This window comes from Triticum aestivum, chromosome 1D (genome assembly GCF_018294505.1).
Source record: "Triticum aestivum cultivar Chinese Spring chromosome 1D, IWGSC CS RefSeq v2.1, whole genome shotgun sequence".
NCBI classification, from domain to species: Eukaryota; Viridiplantae; Streptophyta; class Magnoliopsida; order Poales; family Poaceae; genus Triticum; species Triticum aestivum.
In genome coordinates this window covers 385,880,094-385,900,106 of record NC_057796.1, presented here as the reverse complement: position 1 = coordinate 385,900,106, position 20,013 = coordinate 385,880,094, and the positions used below count along the sequence as shown (strand labels likewise).

The 20,013-nt window shown below is 43.8% G+C and overlaps 2 protein-coding genes across 2 annotated transcripts; both read left to right on the top strand.

Annotated features, from left to right (window-relative positions):
* Positions 1-245: 245 nt before the first annotated feature.
* LOC123170517 (subtilisin-like protease 4) lies at positions 246-1,496 on the top strand. Its single transcript, XM_044588375.1, has 2 exons — positions 246-379; positions 1,217-1,496. The coding sequence occupies exons 1-2, from the start codon at positions 246-248 to the stop codon at positions 1,494-1,496; spliced, it is 414 nt and encodes a 137-aa protein (XP_044444310.1).
* A 16,598-nt stretch (positions 1,497-18,094) lies between these two features.
* Positions 18,095-19,420, top strand: LOC123170507 (subtilisin-like protease). Its single transcript, XM_044588371.1, has 3 exons — positions 18,095-18,139; positions 18,385-18,835; positions 19,392-19,420. Exons 1-3 carry the CDS (start codon positions 18,095-18,097, stop codon positions 19,418-19,420), a joined length of 525 nt encoding a protein of 174 aa, XP_044444306.1.
* Positions 19,421-20,013: the final 593 nt, after the last annotated feature.

Genomic DNA, 20,013 nt, shown 5'->3' with positions numbered 1-20,013 from the left:
ATCCACGAAATCAAGTCCAGATCAGCTCCTTTTGCTTGTAATTTTATTTTTGAAAGTCGTAATGTAAATTTAGAAGCTCATGGATTAGCAAGATTTGCTCTAAATCTAGCACAAAGGCGTCATGTGTGGTTTGGCCAGCCACATGACCCGGTTCGCATCCCACCTTCTGTGGAATTTGATCAATAAAAGGCTTTTACCCCTAAAAAAAACCTCTCGCCAGCCACCGCTCCCGCTCGCTCGCAGCCATGGCGAGCAGCATGGCGCTGCTACTGCTGCTCCTCCTGGCGGCGGTGGCGTCCACGACCGCCGAGCTGGACGAGAGGGAGCCGCATATCGAGCCAGCGTCCACCATCGCCGAGCTGCTCAAGGCGGCGCTCACGTCCACCACCGCCGAGCTCGAGCCAGCCGACAGCGACGGCTACATGATGTACATCGTCATGCTCGAGCCACCAGAAGGAGGCCAAGATGCCGATGCCGATGCTGATGCTGCTAGAGCGTGGCACCGCTCCATGCTCTACTCCTACCCAATGGCGGAGGGGGCTGTGCCCCCTCCCCCCAAGATTGTCACATGCATGCACAAACATTTTTGAGAGTGGATTTATATTAAGAATTTTTGTGTACTTGGCCTCCCCACTGATTGCTGGCGGAGGAGGAGCTCAAGGAGGTCTCCGCCAAGCCAGGCTTCGTACGCTCCTTCGACAACAGCATCTACCGCGAGCAGACGACGCACACGCCTGCTTTCCTCGGCCTGCCGAACCGGCATCGATGACACCCACCTGTCACTGGAGGACGCTGGGTTCATGGACATGCCGTCGCCGTTCTGGAAGGGGTCGTGCCATTCGGCCATGAAGTGCAACAAGAATTAAGTTGATAGGGGTCAAGAACATGTACGTCCCCGACGATACCCTGGCCCGTGACACGGAGCACGGCCACGGCACGCACGTGGCCCCCACAGCTGCCGACAACTTCGTGGCCAACGTCTCCGTCAACGGGCTTCCGCCTCCGGCGTGCCTCCTTACGTCCACCTGGCAATTAGGGATGTAAGTGGCAAATAAATGGCATCCGTCAGTCCCATCTAGTTAGTTTTTACTAGCTCGCTAGTTCATTTTTCTAAAAAAACAAAAACTCTTTTGAACTATTATATCATTAGTGGACTTTAATCAGGATTAAACGGGACCCAGTTGACATCCCTACTGGCAATCTACAATGTGTGCAGAAAATCCAGAGATTGCCCCGAGGCAGCCGTGCTGAGGGCCTTGGACGAGGCGGTGCCGGACGGTGTGCACGTGATATTGCTGTCCCTCGCCGCGAGGGACATTCCCACGTACGACCACAGCTCCATCAGCATCGGCGGCTTCAACGCCATGCAGCAAGGCGTCCACGTCGTCGTCTGCGCCGGCAACTACAGCCCGGCTGCATCCTCCGTCTGCAACGCCGAGCCATGGTTGCTCACGGTGGTTCCCGGCCACCGTGTACCTCGAAGGCCCAATAGATGACACTCACGATTTCGCCGTGGGTGAGAGTCTTGCCGATAGGATGAAGCTCCTGACGCTGCCGCCGCCGACTTTCCACCCTCTGTTGTACCGTACGTATCGAGGGCTATCGTGAGTACTGCGCGTATCCTTACGAGGAGATGATTGCCTTGGTTCCTGGTCATGTCGTCCGTCATCTGCGACCTCGGCGACAGCATTGATCTCACGACCAAGTTAGTGTTGGAAATATTAGCACTTTTCCAATTAGACTAATCCACGAGTATACAGTAAGCATGGCATAAAAGGTATGCATCTCATAGCGATACCTAAGCATACTAGCACGTACAGAACATAGAGGCGAACCATCTATGAGCAGCACATATACGGCTAGTACAAGTACGAGTAAACGAGGGATGAACAGATCATACCCTCCGGTTGGCCAGGCCAACGCGGCCGCGACAGCAGCAGGCTCAGCGTCGTTCGTGGCCTTTTTCTTGGCGGCGGCGTCGTCGGCCATGGTGTCGATGTAGGGGAAGTAGTGGAAGCAGAGGCTGACGGAGTCGGGGACGGATCGGGAGCAGTCGCATCGAGACGCTCCCCAAAAACCTTATTGCCGTTCTCCCGGGCAGGATCTCGAACGACAAGGTTCCGGAGGCACCTGTTCTCCCAACCAACCATGCACGCGGTCGTCGGGATGGGATCGCCGGAGGCAGCACAGCGTGAGGAACAGTAGATGACGGCTAGGTTACGCGAGAGGGAGTGAGTGAACCGAACTAGGTCACTCCACTGGGCAGAGCCTTCTTATATAGTCCGTCGGGTAGAAAGTCGTGGGCCTGGGCGGAGGCCCACGACCGAGTCGACGCACTCCCAGGACAGTGGCCCACCTATTAGCGACTCGTTAATTAATCCCTGATTAATTAATTCATTCCTAAGCGGCAAAAATAAGCTCCGGCTGGGCTCATTCCCGCAACCCGCGGCGCGGGCGCGCGTCGTGACGAGGCGAGGCGAGGCAAGGGGAGGCGGGCGGCGGAGGAGGAGGAGGAGCGCGCATGTACCACTCCTCTTCCCAAGCTCCCAATGGCAAGTGGTAGAGCAGCCCTTATAAAGGGGTCTCAACTCTCCTCAACTAGCAAGGTGGGACTAAATTTCGCACCACCTGCCATCTCATACATGGGCCTGAAGATTAACCAGGGATTAGTGTCTTATATGGGACTAAGGCCATCCATAATTCAACAATCCCCCACCAGATCTTGAGGCACATAAGCTTGTCAACTGTTCCAAACAATGTTTGATATACCAGAATCTTCAGTGGAGACTGTTAAGTTGAACATCCACCTAGAGCAACAGGATCAAACTTCTTCACAACTGAACAATGGACTATGCCTTGAATTGTCAGTTTGGCGTGCAGAAGTTTCGCCTATTGTCAGCTGATATGTGGCTGTCGAAGGCTAAACCCCACGGATGGAGCTTATTAGTCATACTCCGTACCTTCTCATGAGCTTACTAGAGATTACCCAATCTCATAGACTGTGACCAGCAGTTGGGCTCACATAGGTGTGTTCCTCCAAAAAATGCTCTGTAGGTTAGCATCTTGCTTACATAAGCTTTGGAACACATTAAGACAAAAGTCTGCCTGCCTTACAGAATTGAGAGTATTACTGCATCTCCAACGAAGTGGGTTAATTAAGGATACTCTCCTCAGTTGACCGCTGGATTGTTTTCCCAGGTCCTAATTCACGGGATCTCCGATCACATAGGTTGGGTTACCCCCATGGAAACTTACGTGGGTCTCATACCCATCTCCCACGATGCATTTCTATCACAATCCGTGATAGACCTTTCGTAAAAGGGTCTGCCAGATTCTTAGTCGTCTGGATATAATCCAACGCTATTACTTCGGAGTTTCTTGATTTTCTGACAGATTTCAATCTTCTTCTTATGTGCTTTGTGGATTTCATGTTGTCCTTTGAACTCTTAGCCTTGGCAATCACCGTTTGATTGTCACAGTTCATAAGGACAGCCGCACTGGCTTATCAACCACCGACAAATCCATCAAAAGCTCTCGAAGCCATTCTGCTTCGACGCATGATGTGTCTAATGCTGTGAGTTCTGCTTCCATAGTCGATCTGGTTAAGATCGTCTGCTTGCAAGACTTCCAGGAAAGAGCACCACTACCAAGTGTGAAGACATGTCCACTTGTGGCTTTCATCTCATCAGCATCAGATATCCAATTCGAATCACTATACCACTCAAGTACCGTCGGGTACCCAGAATAGTGAATTCCATAGTTTGCAGTACCATGCAAGTAACGCATCACTCGCTCAACAGCATGCCAATGCACATCTCCTGGATTGGAAACAAACCGGCTCAGTTTGCACACAACAAATGAGATGTTAGGACGAGTAGCACATGCTAGGTACATCAGTGAACCAACCACTTGAGAATATCTCAATTGATCTACAGCCGTGCCTTCGAACTTTCGAATCCGCACGCTAGGATCATATGGTGTTGCAGAAGGTTTGCAGTATGAATACCCAAAACGGCTCAAAATCTTCTCAACATAGTGGGATTGCAAAAGTGTAATTCCACCCTTAGAATTTCTCAGTAGCTTGATGTTTAAGATAACATCAGCCATGCCCAGGTCTTTCATCTCAAAGTTATGAGATAGAAAAGCCTTGACCTCCTCAATGACTTTGAGGTGGGTCCCAAATATCAGTATGTCATCGACATACAGACATAGTATAACTCCTTCGCCCCCACCATAGCGATAGTATACACATTTGTCAGCTTCGTTAACAACAAAGCCATCAGATGTCAGAGTAGTGTTGAACTTCTCATGCCATTGCTTAGGCGCTTGTTTCAGGCCATACAGAGATTTCACTAGCTTACACACCTTTCTTTCCTGACCATTTACTACAAAGCCATCTAGCTGTTGCATGTAAATTTCCTCGTCTAGCTCTCTGTTAAGGAAAGCCGTCTTAACGTCCATCTGGTGGACGAGAAGACCATGCGAGGCAGCCAAAGCAAGTGACACTCGAATGGTTGTCAGTCTAGCCACAGGTGAATAAGTGTCGAAGAAATCCTCTTCTTCTTTCTGGGTATAACCCTTGGCCACAAGCCTAGCCTTGTACTTCTCCACAGTACCATCGGGCCTAAGCTTCTTCTTGAACACACACTTACACCCCAATGATTCACAACCATAAGGACGATCAGTGATTTCCCATGTCCCGATAGCCAAGATGGAATCCATCTCGCTACGGACCGCATCCTTCGAGTAGTTAGCATCCGGAGATGCATAAGCTTCTGAAATGGAACTGGGAGTGTCATCATCCACGAGGTACACGAGGAAATCATCACCAAAGGACTTTGCAGTCCTCTGTCTCTTGCTCCTAACATGAGCTTCCTCGTCATCCTCCGTGGAACTCTCATCACTTTTATGTTCATAGTATTCCATTGAAATGGCAGGTTCAGGAGTCTCATCAGATTCCAGTCTAGAAGTGCTTTGCATATCTCTCATGGGGAAAATATCCTCAAAGAATGTAGCATCCCTAGACTCCATGATCACACCGACCTTCACGTCGTGTACATCAATTTTCACCACTAGAAATCTATAGCCAACGCTATGCTTGGCATAGCCAAGAAAAACGCAGTCCACGGTCTTTGGTCCCAACTTGCGCTTTTTGGTTATCGGCACGTTGACTTTCGCCAAACAGCCCCAAGTGCGCAAGTAGGAGAGTGTAGTTCTTTTCTTTTCCCATTGCTCATAGGGAGTAGTCTCATTATCCTTTGTGGGAACTTTATTCAGGACATGACATGATGTCAAGACAGCCTCCCCCCACCATGCCTTGGATAAACCCGATGTATCTAACATGGGGTTAACCAAATCAGTTAGAGTACGGTTTTTCGTTCGGCAACCCCGTTTGACTGGGGTGAGTAGGGAGGCGTCCTCTCATGAATAATACCATGTTCTGCACAGAATAAATCAAACTCATTAGAAAAGTACTCTCCACCACGACCAGACCGGGCTCGTTTTATTTTGTTCTCAAGTCGGTTCTCAACTTCAGCCTTATAGACTTTAAAGTAGTGTAGAGCCTCATCCTTAGTATTTAACAAATACACATAGCAGAATCTAGTGGAATCATCAATTAGAGTCATCAAGTATTTCTGTCCACCTTTAGTCAACACACCATTCATCTCACAGAGATCTGAATGTATGAGCTCTAATGGTGCCAGGTGTCTCTCCTTCGCAAGCTTGTGAGGCTTGCGAGGTTGCTTAGCTTGCACACACGCATGACATTTAGAGCCTTTGGCTAAAGTGAAACTCGGGATAAAATCCATCTTAGCTAGCAGCGTCATACAACCGAAATTTATGTGACAAAGACGTGAATGCCAAACCTCAGATTCGTTCACATTAGAATGAATTTGGTTCACGACTTTATTACAGAAATCCTCCAGGGAAAGGCGGAACAAACCACCACAATCATATCCTTTTCCAACAAATAGTCCATACCTAGATACGACTACTTTGTTAGACTCAAATACTAACTTAAACCCTTCTTTACATAGAAGGGAGCCACTAACGAGATTCTTCTTGATGGTGGGGACATGCTGCAAGTTCTTCAGTTGCACGATCTTTCCCGAAGTAAACTTCAGATCTACCATGCCAACACCATGAACAGAAGCATGAGAGCCATTCCCCATCAGGACGGAACAATCTCGTGCGACCTGGTAAGAAGAAAACAAAGACACATCAGCACACACATGAATATTGGCCCGAATGTTAACCCACCAATCGGTGGACTGACAAACTGAAAGTATGGTAAACAGATTACCATACCCAGATGCCGCACCATTGTTGCTCAGAGTGACATTCACAGACTTGGAGTCCAGTGCTGGCTTCTTGTACTTGTTTGGGCACTTGTTTGCCCAATGTTCCTCTGAACCACAAGTAAAGCAGTCGTCTCTCTTTTTGTCTTTCTTCTTACCCTTCTTCTTAAAGGTAGTATTCTACTGGACAGAGTTCTTTCCCTTGAACTTGTGGAAGTTCTTCTGCACCACATTGGCGCTAGAAGAACCCTCTGCCCCTTTCACGTGTGAGTCCTTTGCTCTCGAGTTCTGCTCAACACTGAGATGACCGATGACATCCTCGACAGAGAATTCACGTCTCAAGTGCTTGAGAGAAGTAGCAAAGTTCCTCCAACTAGGAGGGAGTTTTGCAATAATGCAACCCGCGACAAACTTGTCCGGTAACTCACACTTCAGGAGCTCCAGCTCCTTAGCAATGCACTGTATCTCATGAGCCTGGTCCAATACAGGACGGTTATCAACCATCCTGTAGTCATGGAACTACTCCATGGCATACAGCTCACTGCCAGCATCGGTTGCGCCGAATTTGACTTCGAGCGCATCCCACAAGTTTTTGGCAACCCCCATATGAATATATGCGTCAACCAGCTTGTCTCCAATCACACTCAGAACTGCTCCCAGAAAGATTGTGGTTGCCTCCCTAAACGCCTTCTCCTGTTCAGGAGCAATCGTTTCTGTGGGGGACACACCACCAACCCAGAACACGTTCATCGCTATGAGCCACAAGGTGGTCCTAGTCTGCCAACACTTAAAATGCGTCCCGGTAAACTTTCCCGGTTTCACAGTAGCAGCAAAGCCTTGAATCAAAAAGTGCCTAAAATAAGGTTTTTGGACTGTTGGAAATATTAGCACTTTCCCGATTAGACTAATCCACGAGTATACAGTAAGCATGGCATAAAAGGTATGCATCTCATAGCGATACCTAAGCATACTAGCACGTACAAACATAGAGGCGAACCATCTATGGGCAGCACATATACGGCTAGTACAAGTACGAGTAAACGAGGGATGAACAGATTATACCCTCCGGTTGGCCAGGCCAACGCGGCCGCGGCAGCAGCAGCCTCGGCGTCGTTCGTGGCCTTCTTGGCGGCGGCGTCGTCGGCCATGGTGTCGATGTAGGGGAAGTAGTGGAAGTAGAGGATGATGGAGTTAGGGATGGATCGGGAGTAGTCGTGTCGGGTAGAAAGTCGTGGACCTGGGCGGAGGCCCACGACCGAGTCGACGCACTCCCGCGAAGGGAGTCGTCATCGCGCGTGTTGATACGTCCATTTTGCATCATGCTTTTATATCGATATTTATTGCATTATGGGCTGTTATTACACATTATGTCACAATACTTATGCCTATTCTCTCTTATTTTACAAGGGTTACATGAAGAGGGAGAATGCCGGCAGCTGGAATTCTGGGCTAGAAAAGGAGCAAATATTAGAGACCTATTATGCACAACTCCAAGAGTCCTGAAACTCCACGGAAGTTATTTTCAGAATATATAAAAAATATTGAGCGGAAGAAATACCAGAGGGGGGCCACCCACCAGGCACGAGGGTGGGGGCGCGCCCTACCCCCCTGGGCGCGCCCCCTGCCTTGTGGGCCCCCCTGGTGGCCCTCCGATGGTCATCTTCTGCTATATGAAGTCTTTCGTCCGAAGAAAAATCATAAGCAAGCTTTCGGGACGAGACTCCGCCGCCACGAGGCGGAACCTTGGCGGAACCAATCTAGGGCTCTGGCGGAGCTGTTCGGCCGGGGACACTTCCCTCCGGGAGGGGGAAATCATCGCCATCATCATCACCAACGCTCCTCCCATCGGGAGGGGGCCAATCTCCATCAACATCTTCACCAGCACCATCTCCTCTCAAACCCTAGTTCATCTCTTGTATCCAATTCTTGTCTCTAAGTCCGGGATTGGTACCTGTAGGTTGCTAGTAGTGTTGATTACTCCTTGTAGTTGATGCTAGTTGGTTTATTTGGTGGAAGATCATATGTTCAGATCCTTTATGCATATTAATACCCCTCTGATTATGAACATGAATATGCTTTGTGAGTAGTTACGTTTGTTCCTGAGGACATGGGAGAAGTCTTGCTATTAGTAGTCATGTGAATTTGGTATTCGTTCGATATTTTGATGAGATGTATATTGTCTCTCCTCTAGTGGTGTCATGTGAACGTCGACTACATGACACTTCACCATTATTTGGGCCTAGAATGACAGAAGCTTAAACCCTAGTTTATGCGTTGCTTCGTAAGGGGCTGATTTGGATCCATATGTTTCATGCTATGGTTAGGTTTACCTTAATACTTCTTTTGTAGTTGCAGATGCTTGCAATAGGAGTTAATCATAAGTGGGATGCTTGTACAAGTAAGGACATCACCCAAGCACCGGTCCACCCACATATGAAATTATCAAATTACCGAACGCGAATCATATGAACGTGATGAAAACTAGCTTGACGATAATTCCCATGTGTCCTCGGGAGCGCTTTTCTCTATATAAGAGTTTGTCTAGGCTTGTCCTTTGCTACAAAAGGGATTGGGCCACCTTGCTGCACTTTATTTACTTTTGTTACTTGTTGCTCGTTACAAATTATCTTATCACAAAACTATCTGTTACCTACAATTTCAGTGCTTGCAGAGAATACCTTGCTAAAAACCGCTTATTATTTCCTTCTGCTCCTCGTTGGGTTCGACACTCTTACTTATCGAAAGGACTACGATAGATCCCCTATACTTGTGGGTCATCAAGACTCTTTTCTGGCGCCGTTGCCGGGGAGTGAAGCGCCTTTGGTAGGCGGAATTTGGTAAGGAAAAATTTATATAGTGTGCTGAAATTTACTGTCACTTGTTACTATGGAAAGTAATCCTCTGAGGGGCTTGTTCGGGGTATCTTCACCCCGACCAGTAGAGCAAAGAGTTGCTCCTCAACCTACTGAACCTACTGAAAATGAAAATGTCTACTTTGAAATTCCTTCGGGTATGATAGAGAAACTGCTAGCTAATCCTTTTGCAGGAGATGGAACATTACATCCTGATGAGCACCTAATATATGTGGATGAAGTTTGTGGATTATTTAAGCTTGCAGGTATGCCCGATGATGTTATTAAGAAGAAGGTCTTCCCTTTATCTTTGAAGGGAGATGCATTGACATGGTATAGGCTATGCGATGATATGGGATCATGGAACTACAAACGACTGAAATTGGAATTTCATCAAAAGTTTTATCCTATGCATCTTGTTCATCGTGATCGTAATTATATATATAGTTTCTGGCCTCGCGAAGGAGAAAGCATCGCTCAAGCTTGGGGGAGGCTTAAGTCAATGTTATATTCATGCCCCAATCATGAGCTCTCAAGAGAAATGATTATTCAAAAATTTTATGCTCGGCTTTCTGACAACAATCGCACCATGCTCGATACTTCTTGCACTGGGTCTTTTATGATGAAGACTATTGAATTCAAATGGGATTTATTGGAAAAAATTAAACGCAACTCTGAAGATTGGGATCTCGATGAAGGTAAGGAGTCAGGTATAACACCTAAGTTTAATTGTGTTAAATCTTTTATGGATACCGATATTTTCCGTAAATTTAGCACTAAATATGGACTTGACTCTGAGATAGTAGCTTCTTACTGTGAATCCTTTGCTACTCATGTTGATTTCCCTAAGGAGAAGTGGTTTAAATATCATCCTCCCATAGAAGTAAAAGTAGTTGCACCTATTAAAGTTGAAGAAAAGACTATCACTTATAATGGTCCTATTGTTCCTACTGCTTATGTTGAGAAACCACCTTTCCCTGTTAGGATAAAGGATCATGCTAAAGCTTCAACTGTGGTTCGTAAAAGCAATATTAGAACTTATACACCTCCTGAGCAAGTTAAAGTTGAACCTAATATTGCTATTGTTAAAGATCTCCTAGCTGATAATATTGATGGGCATGTTATTTACTTTTGCAATGACTGCTAGAATTGCTAAACCGTGTGCTAAAGATAAACATAGACCTGTGGTAGGCATGCCTGTTATTTCTGTTAAAATAGGAGATCATTGTTATCATGGCTTATGTGATATGGGTGCTAGTGCTAGTGCAATACCTATTGACTTATACAAAGAAATTATGCATGATATTGCACCTGCGGAGTTAGAAGAAATTGATGTTACCATTAAGCTTGCCAATAGAGATACTATTTCACCAATTGGAATTTTTAGAGATGTTGAAGTCTTGTGTGGGAAAACTAAATATCCTGCTGATTTTCTTGTTCTTGGTTCCCCACAAGATAGTTTTTGTCCCATTATATTTGGTAGACCCTTCTTAAACACTGTTAATGCTAAGATAAACTGCGAAAAGGATGTTGTTACTGTTGGTTTGGGTGATATGTCTCATGAGTTTAATTTCTCTAAATTTCATAGACAACACCATGAAGAGGAATTACCTAGTAAAGATGAAATTATTGGTCTTGCTTCTATTGCCGTACCTCCTAATGATCCTTTAGAACAATATTTGCTAGACCATGAAAATGATATGTTTATGAATGAAAGAAGGGAAATAGATGAAGTGTTCTTTAAACAGGGACCTATTTTGAAATACAACTTGCCTGTTGAAATCCTAGGGGATCCTCCTCCACCCAAGGGTGATCCCGTGTTTGAGCTTAAACCATTGCCTGATACTCTTAAATATGCTTATCTTGATGAAAAAAAGATATATCCTGTTATTATTAGTGCTAACCTTTCAGAGAAGGAGGAAGAGAAATTATTGAAAATTCTGAAGAAGCACCGTGTTGCTATTGGATATACTCTTGATGATCTTAAGGGCATTAGTCCCACTTTATGCCAACACAAAATAAATTTGGAGAAAGATGCCAAACCAATTATTGATCACCAACGACGGTTAAATCCTAAGATGAAAGAAGTGGTAAGAAAGGAAATACTAAAACTCCTTGAGGCAGGTATAATTTATCCCGTTGCGGATAGTCAGTGGGTAAGTCCTGTCCATTGTGTTCCTAAGAAGGGAGGTATTACTGTCGTTCCTAATGATAAAGATGAATTGATTCCGCAAAGAATTATTACAGGTTATAGGATGGTAATTGATTTCCGCAAACTAAATAAAGCTACTAAAAAAGATCATTACCCCTTACCTTTTATTGATCAAATGCTAGAAAGATTATCCAAACATAGACATTTTTGCTTTCTAAATGGTTATTCTGGTTTCTCTCAAATACCTGTGTCAGCTGATGATCAAGCTAAGACCACTTTTACTTGCCCTTTCGGTACTTTTGCTTATAGACGTATGCCTTTTGGTTTATGTAATGCACCTGCTACCTTTCAAAGATGCATGATGGCTATATTCTCTGACTTTTGTGAAAAGATTTGTGAGGTTTTCATGGACGATTTCTCCGTTTATGGATCCTCTTTTGATGATTGCTTGAGCAACCTTGATCGAGTTTTGCAGAGATGTGAAGAAACTAATCTTGTCTTGAATTGGGAAAAGTGTCACTTTATGGTTAATGAAGGCGTTGTCTTGGGGCATAAAATTTCTGAAAGAGGTATTGAAGTTGATAAAGCTAAAGTTGATGCTATTGAAAAGATGTCATGTCCCAAAGACATCAAAGGTATAAGAAGTCTCCTTGGTCATGCCGGTTTTTATAGGAGGTTCATTAAGGATTTCTCAAAAATTTCTCGGCCTCTGACTAATCTATTACAAAAAGATATACCATTTGTCTTTGATGATGATTGTGTAGAAGAATTTGAAATACTTAAGAAAGCATTAATCTCTACACCTATTGTTCAGCCACCTGATTGGAATTTACCTTTTGAAATTATGTGTGATGCTAGTGATTATGCTGTGGGTGTTGTTCTAGGGCAAAGAGTTGATAAGAAATTAAATGTTATTCAATATGCTAGTAAAACTCTAGACAATGCTCAGAGAAATTATGCTACTACTGAAAAAGAATTCCTAGCAGTTGTATTTGCTTGTGATAAGTTCAGACCTTATATTGTTGATTCTAAAGTAACTATTCACACTGATCATGCTGCTATTAAATATCTTATGGAAAAGAAAGATGCTAAACCTAGACTTATTAGATGGGTTCTCTTGCTACAAGAATTTGATTTGCATATTGTTGATAGAAAGAGAGCTGAGAACCCCGTTGCAGACAACTTGTCTAGGTTAGAAAATGTTCTTGATGACCCACTACCTATTGATGATAGCTTTCCTGATGAACAACTAAATGTCATAAATGCTTCTCGTACTGCTCCATGGTATGCTGATTATGCTAATTACATTGTTGCTAAATTTATACCACCTAGTTTCACATACCAGCAAAAGAAAAAGTTTTTCTATGATTTGAGACATTACTTTTGGGATGACCCACATCTTTATAAAGAAGGAGTAGATGGTGTCATTAGACGTTGTGTACCTGAGCATGAACAGGAACAGATCCTACGCAAGTGTCAATCCGAGGCTTATGGAGGACACCACGCTGGAGATAGAACTGCGCATAAGGTATTGCAATCCGTTTTTTATTGGCCTACTCTCTTCAAGGATGCCCGTAAGTTTGTCTTATCTTGTGATGAATGTCAAAGAATTGGTAATATTAGTAGACGTCAGGAAATGCCTATGAATTATTCACTTGTTATTGAACCATTTGATGTTTGGGGCTTTGATTATGTGGGACTGTTTCCTGCCTCTAATGGATACACACATATTTTAGTTGCTGTTGATTACATTACTAAGTGGGTAGAAGCTATTCCAACTAGTAGTGTTGATCATAACACCTCTATTAAGATGCTTAAAGAAGTTATTTTTCCGAGGTTTGGAGTCCCTAGATATTTAATGACTGATGGTGGTTCACATTTTATTCATGGTGCCTTTCGTAAAATGCTTGCTAAGTATGATGTTAATCATAGAATTGCATCTCCTTATCATCCACAGTCTAGTGGTCAAGTAGAGTTGAGTAATAGAGAACTCAAATTAATTTTGCAAAAGACTGTTAATATATCTAGAAAGAATTGGTCCAAGAAACTTGATGATGCATTATGGGCATATAGAACTGCATATAAAAATCCTATGGGTATGCCTCCGTATAAAATGGTTTATGGAAAAGCATGTCACTTACCTCTCGAACTAGAACATAAGGCATATTGGGCTATTAAAGAGCTCAATTATGATTTCAAACTTGCCGGTGAGAAGAGGTTATTCGACATTAGCTCACTTGATGAATGGAGAACCCAGGCCTATGAGAATGCCAAACTGCTTAAAGAAAAAGTTAAAAGATGGAATGACAAAAGAATACAAAAGCGTGAGTTTAATGTAGGTGATTATGTATTATTATACAACTCTCGTTTAAGATTTTTTGCAGGACAACTTCTCTCTAAATGGGAAGGTCCTTACGTTATCGAGGAGGTCTATCGTTCCGGTGCCATAAAAATCAATAACTTCGAAGGCACAAATCCGAAGGTGGTGAACAGTCAAAGAATCAAACATTATATCTCAGGTAATCCTATAAATGTTGAAACCAATGTTATTGAAACCGTAACCCTGGAGGAATACATAAGGGACACTTTCCAGAACGTTTCAGACTCCGAAAAGGAATAGGTATGTGGTACGGTAAGTAAACCGACTCCAAAACAGTTCTAATGGCAATTTTTCTCCGTTTTGGAATATTTAGAAAAATCAAAAAATAAAAAGCAGTCCGGGAAGGACACGAGGCCTCCACGAGGGTGGAGGGCGCGCCCCCTGCCTCGTGGGCACCTCGTGTGCCCTCCGGACTCCGTTTTCTTGCATGATACGTATTTTGGTCGGTAAAAATTCATTATATAATCTCCCGAAGGTTTTGACCACCGTATCACGCAATTATCCTCTGTTTGTGTTTCGAGCCGTTGCTGCTGCAGATTAGAGCAAGATGTCTTCTCAAGAGTCAGTTGGGGAGAGCCGGGTGTCTCATCCGGCATCGAGATCAAGGACAAACAGCGGTGCTGGCCACTTTGGGCCAGCAACGGAGGAAGAGATGGAGGCTGATTTTAAGAGGATAGATGCCATGGAGGAGGATGAAGAAGTCACTTCTCGCTTCCGAGCTGGATTCACGATGGGGGAACTACAGAGCTCGGCTATTCCAAACTCGGTTATCCCTTCCAATGTTAGATTTCTTTCTTACGAGAATATGAAAAAGAGTGTTACTTGTTCCCCCGCAGCTATGCAACATCCATGGGTGCAAGGAGCTTTAACCGTCACCGGTAAGCTCCGTAAGGAGATAATGGATCTCAAGCAGCAACTCAATAAGCTCGAGGAAGAGAATCGTATCCCGAGGAGTATCATCGCCAAGAATATCACACCATCACCTCCGAAGAAGGAGATATAATCACATGGGTATGGGCACTCCCCTTGGCAACTGCCAAGCTTGGGGGATGTGCCCCGGTATCGTATCACCATCACACTCCTATCTTTACCGTTTTTCTTAGTTCGATCCTTTTAGTAATATCTTGATCCAGTAGAATAAAGTTTTGGTATGATCTAGTTTTGATTTTTGCTTTATGATCCCTCTATGTAATCGAGTCCGTGAGCTATATAATAAAGATTAGTGTTGAGTCAAGGGCTTGATTATTTTGCTATGATCTTGAGGGAATAAAAGAAAGGGAAAAGAATAAAAAGAAATAAAAGAGATCATATTGATCTTATGGAGAGTAATGACTTCACATAGAAAGAGTATGATAATTAAAAGTTGTTGAGAGTTGACAAACATAGCTTTGGTCATCGTTGCAATTAATAGGAAGTAATAAGGAAAGAGAGGTTTCACATATAAATATACTATCTTGGACATCTTTTATGATTATGAGCACTCATTAAAATATGACATGCTAAAGGGTTGATGTTGGACAAGGAAGACAACGTAATGGGTTATCTTTTTTTATATCTGAGATAAAATATATTGTCATGGATCATCCAACATGTTGAGTTTGCCTTTCTCCCTCATGCTAGCCAATTCCTTGCACCAAGTAGAGATACTACTTGTGCTTCCAAATATCCTTAAACCCAGTTTTGCCATGAGAGTCCACCATATCTACCTATGGATTGAGTAAGATCCTTCAAGTAAGTTGTCATCGGTGCAAGCAATAAAAATTGCTCTCTAAATATGTATGACTTATTAGTGTGGGAGAAAATAAGCTTTATACGATCTTGTGATGTGGAAGAAATAAAAGCGACGGACTGCATAATAAAGGTCCATATCACAAGTGGCAATATAAAGTGACGTTCTTTCACATTAAGATTTTGTGCATCCAACCATGAAAGCGCATGACAACCTCTGCTTCCCTCTGCAAAGGGCCTATCTTTTGCTTTTATCTCCTACCTTATGCAAGAGTCATGGTGATCTTCACCATTCCCTTTTACATTTTATCCTTTGGCAAGCACAGTGTGTTGGAAAGATCCTGATATATATATCCAATTGGATGTAAGTTAGCATGAACTATTATTGTTGACATTACCCTGGAGGTAAAAGGTTGGGAGGCAAAACTATAAGCCCCTATCTTTCTCTGTGTCCGATTAAAACTCTGTAACCACAAGTATTACGTGAGTGTTAGCAATTGTGAAAGACTAAATGATACTCCCTCTGTCCCCTAATATAAGAACGTTTTTGGCACTAGTATAGTGTTAAAAACGTTCTTATATTATGGGACGGAGGGAGTAGTTGAGTATGTGGACTTGCTGAAAAACTCTGACATAGACTCTTTCTAATGTTATGATAAATTGCAATTGCTTCAATGACTGAGATTATAGTTTGTTAGTTCTCAATGAAGTTTCCGATTCATACTTGACATTGCGAATAGATTATTACTTGAGCATAAGAAATCATATGAAAATATCCATATATGTTGTTGTTATAAGAATGATCATGATGCCCTCATGTCCATATTTTATTTTATCGACACCTCTACCTCTAAACATGTGGAAATATTTATCGTTATCGGCTTCCGCTTGAGGACAAGCGAGGTCTAAGCTTGGAGGAGTTGATACGTCCATTTTGCATCATGCTTTTATATCGATATTTATTGCATTATGGGCTGTTATTACACATTATGTCACAATATTTATGCCTATTCTCTCTTATTTTACAAGGGTTACATGAAGAGGGAGAATGCCGGCAGCTGCAATTCTTGGTTGGAAAACGAGCAAATATTAGAGACCTAATCTGCACAACTCCAAAAGTCCTGAAACTCCACGGAAGTTATTTTCAGAATATATAAAAAATATTGAGCGGAAGAAATACCAGAGGGGGGCCACCCACCAGGCACGAGGGTGGGGGCGCGCACTACCCCCCTGGGCGCGCCCTCCTGCCTCGTGGGCCCCCTGGTGGCCATCTTCTGCTATATGAAGTCTTTCGTCCGAAGAAAAATCATAAGCAAGCTTTCGGGACGAGACTCCGCCGCTCTTACTTATCGAAAGGACTACGATAGGAGGAGGAGCGCACGTGTACCACTCCTCTTCCCAAGCTCCCAATGACAAGTGGTGGAGCAACCCTTATAAAGGGGTCTCTCTCCTCAACTAGCAAGATGGGACTAAAACTTCCCACCACCCGCCATCTCATACATGGGCCTCAAGATTAGCCAGGGATTAGTGTCTTATATAGGCCTAAGCCCATTCATAATCCAACAGTTAGCCCGTACGCTTGTGAGATTGTACGCTTCGGCCGTTGAGAAAAAGTGCGTGCCACCCAGGATTCGAACCCGCGACGGGATTCTTAGGACTTCAACAACATAACCACCCGACCAACTAACCTCAAGTGTTACAACATGGTTTGTTTGGCCTTTTCTTCTTCTTTCTTCATTTTTTTCTCTGTCCCTTTTACCTTTTTCTCAACGTCGCGAACTTCTTTTTGCGAAAGAAATTCGTGAACCGTTTTCTTGATAGTAGATGAACTTTTTCAAAAACGATGAACTTGTTTTTCAAATTCGTGAACTTCTCTCAAAATCGATGAACTTTTTTCAAAATCGATGAACTTTTTTTTCAAATTCGTGAACTTTTTTTATGGAAAGTGGATGAACTTTTTTCAAAATCAATGAACTTTTCTCAAAATGTGTGAACTTTTTACAAACCGATGAACTTTTTTAAAAAAATTCATGATTTTTTTTTCAAAATCGGTGAACTTTTATCAAATTCATGAACTTTTTGTAAAGTTTGATGAACTTTTTTGAAAATCAGTGAACTTTTTTATAATCCGTGAGCATTTTTATTCTTGAATTCTATTTTCTGAATTTTTGAAGAAAAAATCTCTAAAGTCAATGGTTAACCGGTCTAGCACTATCAGTCAACCACGAGACGATCGAGCTTTTTTTTAGCGATCGAGGGGAAGCACGTGTGGTGCGTGAGCTCGTCCGCTCATTCTCGGGCCGGCCCACGTAGAGAGCCGCGTGAGCGCTGGTTTCGTCTACTGGCGCCTAAGGCGCCAGCGAGGAGGTCTCGTTGTCTTGGTACAACCAGAAAAGGTTGGATATACCATTGTTTTGCACGACTTCGGCCCATTGAGTCAGGTCATTCAAGTGACCCATAAGCAGAGTGAGATCCTGAAGAAGTTCGAGTCAGGCGGGCCGATACGCTATGCCCTCGTCAACTGGGATGCCGGCACGCAGGATTCGTCGCCGGCGCCTACGGTGGCTGACTTGTTGGGGCGTGGCTTGAGCAAGTGGAGCCCCGGCGTCCTCAAGCCGGATCTGCTGGCTCCGAGGCTCAACATCCTCGCCCAGAGGCGTTGGCTTTCAAGTCGGGCACCTCGATGGCCACGCCCCATGTGAGCGGGCTCATGGCACTTCTAAAGAGGGTGCATCCGACGTGGAGTCCGGCCATCATGAGGTACGTAATTCCGCCGGCCAATGCAAGCAATCATCATATAGGAGTATATTTTTTTGATAATGGAAAAAAAATATTCCCGCTTCTGCGTTACCACACACAACGTTATGCAAGCAATCATATAATTCCCTTTGTTCCCGAGCTGCTAGCTAGTACGAGTACTTGTTACAGTATCTAATATTCGATCATGCTGCTGCTTTTTGGATCGATTTGCAGGTCAGCGCTGATGACGACAGCCTCCACCCGAGACAACAGCGGGGGGCACATCCTGCTGCCCTCTACGCGACAGGCGTTGGCCACGTCGACTTGGCCAGGGCCATGGACCCTGGCCTGGCCTACGGCATCGACAAAGCACAGTACATAGGCTACTTGTGCTCCAACTTGGGCGAGATGGCGATGCGGCCCGTTAGCCGCAACAGCTCCGGTCTGTGCTCCGATCATGAAGGTGTGCCCCAAGAACAACTCAACTATCCAAGCATCGTCGTGACCTTGTTCCAGCAGCAGCAGCTCGTGGTCAGGACACTGACCAACCTGCAAACCGGAGGTGTACAAGGTGGCGGTGGCCATGCCCAGTTTGGTGTTGGTCGACGTGGAACCCGCCGAGCTCACTTTCACGTCGCTGAGACAGAAGCAGTCCTACTCCATCTGAGTCGCCCCGATACCCAAGGTCACGTTCATCAAGGGAGCCCAATCACTTGGTCGTCAAGCCGCCACGTCGTCCGAAGCCGTCGGCCTATAAGTTGGACGACTCAAGTGAAGCAAAGGAAGGGGCAGTCGTGCGTTTGTTTCCTGTTGATCTGTCTGCTGCAGCACGCATGTTCGTGTCTATTTTCTTCTTCGTTGCTCTGCTAGCTAGCTTAGTCAGAGCGTTCGTTGTTTGTTTCCGATCGAACACGACAGGACGCCGACCAACAGACATTGCTGACGGTGTGGCCAAGAATTGCTTAGTGCTAACTCCAACAATTCCCCTCTTCTGATCGACCGCTTGTGGACTCTGTCATACTCAATCATTTTATTTAGCTAATGAGAAATCAAATGGCTGCTCCTCTGAATTCTATCCCGCCTTCCAGAGCCGGTCCAAAGTATTTTTGGGCCCGAGGCAATGTAAATCAATTGTTTTTCATATTAAACTTTTATACTTATTTTAAACTAAGTTTACCATAGTACAATTGTAATTAATATTTTTTTCTTATTTAGCCACATAAAATGTTTTCAAATAACAGTTATATTATTCATTGGTATGCAGCTGTAATGTATATAATTGAAAATTTTAATTCTACAAAATAAATTTTTTATGATGTATCAATTTTTTTCTTTATTGGTAAGACAAGGTTTCATATTTATTTTTCTAATATTGCATAAACGATGTAGTGTATACACATTTGCATATACATGCGTGTGTTCATATATCTTGTAATATTATATTAAATATTATGATAGAGATTTATAAATTATAGACACACTAACAAATATTTTTATAGCGATTTCTAGTATATATTAGGCAGTCATATTTATGGAAACTTCTAGGGCATAGAAAATGTGGCTTGCATGTTGGGTTTAGTAATTCGAAGAACCAAAAATGTTGTCCTAATGATTCAATTACCTGACATGCTCGTCCAGATTCACTTGGTTTGATTTTGGTGCAAATGAGATGCCTACACGTTTATCGAATTAAAAATTGTGCATTGGTTTAAACATTGAAATCCAGATATCATAATTTTCATTATGATAGTAAGACATGCATCGTAAAGAGAGACTAATGTATTTGAACTTAACTTCGTCAGTCGGATTGGTTTGCCTAAGCGTGGTATAATTTATCATTATGTGGTGTGAACTTATGCTTCT